The sequence below is a fragment of the Sinocyclocheilus rhinocerous genome, unplaced genomic scaffold, assembly GCF_001515625.1.
Source record: "Sinocyclocheilus rhinocerous isolate Xijiao unplaced genomic scaffold, SAMN03320098_v1.1 scaffold1292, whole genome shotgun sequence".
Taxonomy (NCBI): domain Eukaryota; kingdom Metazoa; phylum Chordata; class Actinopteri; order Cypriniformes; family Cyprinidae; genus Sinocyclocheilus; species Sinocyclocheilus rhinocerous.
The window spans coordinates 1093948-1099166 of record NW_015656599.1 but is presented as its reverse complement, the minus strand read 5'-3'; the positions used below and the strand labels follow the sequence as shown (position 1 = coordinate 1099166).

At 39.6% G+C, this 5219-nt stretch overlaps 1 protein-coding gene across 2 annotated transcripts in view; it reads left to right on the top strand.

Moving 5' to 3' along the window:
- The window catches only part of LOC107720373 (85/88 kDa calcium-independent phospholipase A2), a 19034-nt gene extending 14709 nt beyond the window's left edge, over positions 1–4325 (top strand). For both annotated transcript variants that reach the window (XM_016528056.1, XM_016528055.1), the window contains 3 exons: positions 2452–2619; positions 2758–2831; positions 4022–4325. In XM_016528056.1, the coding sequence (XP_016383542.1) occupies positions 2452–2619; positions 2758–2831; positions 4022–4166 (387 nt within the window). In that variant the 3' untranslated portion in view covers positions 4167–4325. The remainder of the gene's footprint in view (positions 1–2451; positions 2620–2757; positions 2832–4021) is intronic.
- The last annotated feature ends 894 nt before the right edge of the window (positions 4326–5219 follow it).

Sequence of the window (5219 nt, the reverse complement as noted above, 5' to 3'; positions counted from 1 at the left end):
AAATTTCGCCAGCCGAAAAAAATGCACCTAATGTTTGTTCCAAGTGCGATATTTCAAAGTTGATCCGCAAGGTGGCAGCACTGGCCTGGGAAGTTGTTTCATAGTCAAGCAAAAGAAACTGAAGAGAAAATTAGAAATATATAAATATACAAAGAAATGTAAAAAGGCTATATATATATATATATATATATATATATATATGCACACACACAAAGAAAAGTAAAAAAAAAACAAATATTTTATTTCCTTATTTATGTACATTTAATTTTTCCCCCCACATTTATTTAGTTTTTCTTTTATTTATTTATACATTTATTTATTTCCACATGTATTTACTTAGGCATTTATTTCTATATTTATGTAAACCGTGAGAGATCCTGAAACAGGTGAAAAGCGTTTGGTTAATGTAGGACTGTCACGATTATGAAATTTGGCTGACGATTAATTGTCTAAAAATTGTCACGTTGTTGCGATTAATTGTCTGTTTTAGGGCTTTGGCGATTCAGGGCTCGCAAAATCCATGCCCGGCGTCCCGGGGCTATTGTGTTTTCCAGTCGGGCTACCAAAATGTATCACTGCCCTGCTGTGCGACTATTGCGCGATTATAGCACAATAATCGCGGTTGTTTCAGACAAGAATCAAATAATCGCGTTTCAGATTAGATCAAATAATCGCGATTAGACGGTTATTTAATTATCGCGACAGGCCTAGGTTAACGGTGAGTATTTACCTATTATGCGTACCATAGTGTCTACCTAATAAATAAATAAATAAATGTGGAAATAACTAAATGTATAAATAAATAAAAGAAAAAATAAATAAATGTGGAAAAAAATAAAAAAATATATAAGGAGAAGTACAAGTATAAATAATTATTTATTTATTTTACTTTTCTTTGTATATTTATTTATTTATTTCACTTTTTTGTCAACTTCTGGAGAGAAATAGTGCAGACACTTGACAAGGATGAAACTTTCTAGTGCGCATGTGTCGAGCGCCTCTGTTTGCGCACGCTGTCAACTGGGGTTGACTATTGGCTGAGTTTGGCTGTACACATGTTAAGCCATGATTTCACTTTTTAACTTTAGTTAGTGTGTAATGTTGCTGTTAGAGCATAAACAACGTCGGCAAAGTTACGACGCTCAAAGTTCAATGCAAAGGGAGATATTTTCTTTTAAAGAAATCGCTGTTTAAGGACTACAAAAGGCTGGTAGGGACTACAACGAGCTTCTTCCCGTTTGTGACATCACTAACCCCGATGTTTACATACCCCGCCCCCGGGAACACGCAGCTACCCGTAATGGGAAGGGGGCGTGACGTTTCCGGACAACGTGCACTCTGCGGTTAGCGAATCACAACACTCTGGGTCAGCTAACCAATCTGAGCCCATTGCGTATTTCTGAGGGAGTGGCTTCATAGAATCAGGAAGTCAACAGACCGTTTTGACGAGAACAGAAACAGCGGTGTAGAATAAAGTTAAAATGTGAAAACAATGCTGTTTTTTAAAAACGAAGCATGAACACGTTACACTGCACCCCATAAACACAATGAAACTTTCGAAAAAAGCTGATCAACCATTCCTTTAATCCTCGCGACCCACCGCTCTGCATATTTGGCATGTCTCTCTTGTTTAACACCTGATTCAAGTAAACGGCTTGTTAGAAGAGAGCTCCATGCATGAACTGTGTTCCGATTGACATGGTCCCTACACAGTGTTCACTGCTCTCTACTCCCTGCACACAGGAAATCGGCTGAAGTTTACTTAACTTAGGAACACAGACTTGCGCTACACCATTGCCTGCAGCATCTTCACACACAGACAACTTACTACAAAAGTGTGAAGGGTTAACCGCAGTCATGAGATTTGCATAATAGCCATGTCTCTCGCACTTTAATGCCCTTTGAATGGAACATACACGCTCCTTTGGAACTGGAATCATGGCGGAATATCCTGTGATGTCCACTTCGCAGGGCACTTATGGTCGAATGGAACAGACCTCTGAAGTGATAAGAGAAATCTACAAAATGTGCAGAGCGGGGGGTCGCGAGGACCAGGATTAAGAACCACTGTGCTAAGCATTTGCGTCAAAAGCAAAGTCTACTTTGGGCTCAAGACAGGGGTGTCCAAACCTGTTTCTGGAGTGCCGGTGTCCTGCAGAGTTTAGCTCTAGCCCTATTTAAACACAGCTGAACCAGCTAATTAAGGTCTTTAGACTTACTAGGAACTTCAAGAAAAGTGTGGTGGAGCCGGTTGAAGCTGAACTCTGCAGGATGTTGGCCCATTCAGGAGCACCCCTGGCTTAAGATGTCAACAGATGTTAAGATGTTAAACAGACTACTTTTCTGCTTTAAATGAAACACAATGTCAACCCTGACTAGGATCTATTGGACATTTTTGAAATGGTGTAAGTGTATTCTAGTTATACGTGCATCTTTTTCTCACTCCATCAGGGCCGTGAATCAGAAGTGTGCAGGTTAGGCGCGGTCGTCTCATTGGGCACCGGTAAGCCTCCTCAAGTGGCGGTGAACTCGGTAGATGTTTTCAGGCCTTCAAATCCACTGGAGCTGGCCAAGACCTTCGTTGGAGTCAAAGAGCTGGGCAAGATGCTTGTGGACTGTGTGAGTTTACGTGTACAAACCTCACAAAAACCTCCAGTTGCCTGTTTAAAAGTACCATTGTTTTAGGTGCAAGTTGTTGGCACTTTTGTGTGTTGGTTGGAGTGAGTCATGAGTCATGTTTATTTTTATGTTTGTCAGTGTACAGACTCAGATGGTTGTGCAGTGGACCGAGCCCGAGCGTGGTGTGAGATGGCCGATATAAACTATCACAGGTCAGTTGTGCGCGACTGACCCTCATTCACAGCCTCGTTTGAACAATTATGCTGCGGTTTCTGTAAATCTCTGCACTCTTTCTGTTCTGCGAGGAAATTGACATTCTCTTCCTTGTGTCTGTCATTTCATGTCTTCCTATTCTCTTCTTTTATACATCGTTGTGTCCTTTTATTTATTTTTCTGACTTATGACCTCCAATGTCCCACCACTTCTTTCATTTCATTTTGTTTCCTTCATTTTTTTTTTTTACATCCATTACATTCCTTCCTTCCTTCCTTCATTTCTTCTCTTTCTATAATTTTCTTTCTTCCTCCCCGTCATTCATTTCCTTCCTTCGTTCCCTTTTTTCTTCCTTTCGTTTCTTTTTTCCTTCATTCCTACCTACCATTCTTTTCTGTCCTTCCTTCCTTCTCTCCCTCTTTCCATCCTCCCTTCCTTTATTTTATTTTCTTCTTTCCACCATTCCTTCATTCCTTCCTTCATCCGTCTTTCACTTCCAACCTTCCTTCCTTCATTTTCCTTTCTTCCCTCCTTCCTTCCTACCTTTCATTTTTTCCCTTTCTGTCTTTCTTCCCTTCTTCCTACCTAATTTCACCTCTTTCTATCATTTACTTCTTTCTAATGCATTCCATTCCATCCTGCTTTTTATTACCTTCCTTCCCTTTATCATTTCTTTCTTACTTTCATTTATTCCTTCATATCACCTCATTTCTTCCCTCTTTCTATAATTTCTTTCATTTTTTATTTCATTTATCTTCATTCCTTGCTTCCTACCTTCTTTCCTTCCTTCTCATTTAATTTTCCCTTGTTCTGTAATTTTATTTAATTCCTTCTTTCCTTTTCCCAACCTTCCTTCCTCCTTTTGATTTCTTATTTTTCTTAATTTCTCCCTTTTTATTGTTGAATTAAAATTGTAATTCCTTCATTCCTTTCACTTATTAATTTCTTCCCTTCTTCTATCATTTATTTTCCTTCCTTTTGTTTCCTTCATTCCTACATTTGATTTCAACTAATTTCATGTTTTTTGTTTCTTTCCTTCCTGTTTTCCTTCTTTCTGTCCTTTTCATTTCTTTCCTCCTTTCATTTTGTTTCCTTTCAATTCTACCTTTCATTCAATTTCATTACCAAAAATTTTTTTCGCTTTCACTTCCTACCTTCCTTCTCACATTTCATGTCATTGCTGCTTCAGGATGAGTCCTCAGCTGTCTCAGGAGGTGATGCTGGATGAGGTCAGTGACGCTGTGTTAGTTGACATGCTGTGGGAGACTCAGATGTACCTGTACGAGCACAGAGATGTCATGCAGACCCTCTGCCAGCAGCTACTTCAGCTCTGACAACAGCTTCCAGACTGAAGGCGATGAAGAGGGTTTTGGTGGCTTCATATGCATAAATGATTTATCCTATACAAATAATGAATCTGAATACAGTAGTGTGTGTACGTTGTTGTGACATGTTCAATTAATTTAAAAGCAGAATATATATATTAGAGCCCGACCGATATATCGTTTAGCCGATATTATCGGCCGATATGAGCCTGTTGCCGATATATTGGTATCGGCGAATATGCCGCCGATATGAACATTTTTTTTTTACAGAACATATAACACAGATTAAATGCTTCTGAATGGTGTAATTACTTAGTTTGTCCAGCAGAGCTCAAACTTCACCCGAGTCCTCTGCTTCAAATTATCCGCCCGCCACCCACCCGCACCTATATTTCATCGACACATTACAATTATTCTAATTCTTTGTTTTGCATGATGATATGATGAATGGATGGTTCATTTTAACAGCAGATTCAGTGACGTTAGAGACTAGAGCTGATCTGCGCTTCACGGCACGCGTCTGCGGCACATTAAAGCCTGTGTTACGGCCACCGGAGCTGATCGCGGCCACTCAATGCTGGTGTTTACCGGCTGCGCCGCGGCCCAGAACCAAAGTTCAAATGATTTTCAACGGTCGCTTTGACGCGTTCTGTTGCAGCGCAGACACGGTGTCAGCATAGTTTGTCAGTACAGTCTGTAACGTAGCAGAAGCAGATTGAAAAGTTAGTAACTTTCTGCAGTCCAATAGACGGCAGTGCGGTGGTGGCTTGAGTCTGTTGAATGGTGATTTAACGCTACGTTGTCACCTACTTGGAGAGACTCAATGCTAAGTAAATAAACATCAATACCCTCGTCTTTTACTCTCACAAAGAGCTTATCATATTCGTTTGCTACATTAGTAGGGCCCTATGATTTCCGCGATGCAGAAAACATGGACGGAATCGCGGAATCCAGTCATAAAAATGGAATTTACTGTATAACGCGGATAAATAAATTATTTATATTTATTATATATTTATTTATTTGATGAATAAATAAAAAACAGGTCAGTACATATATATA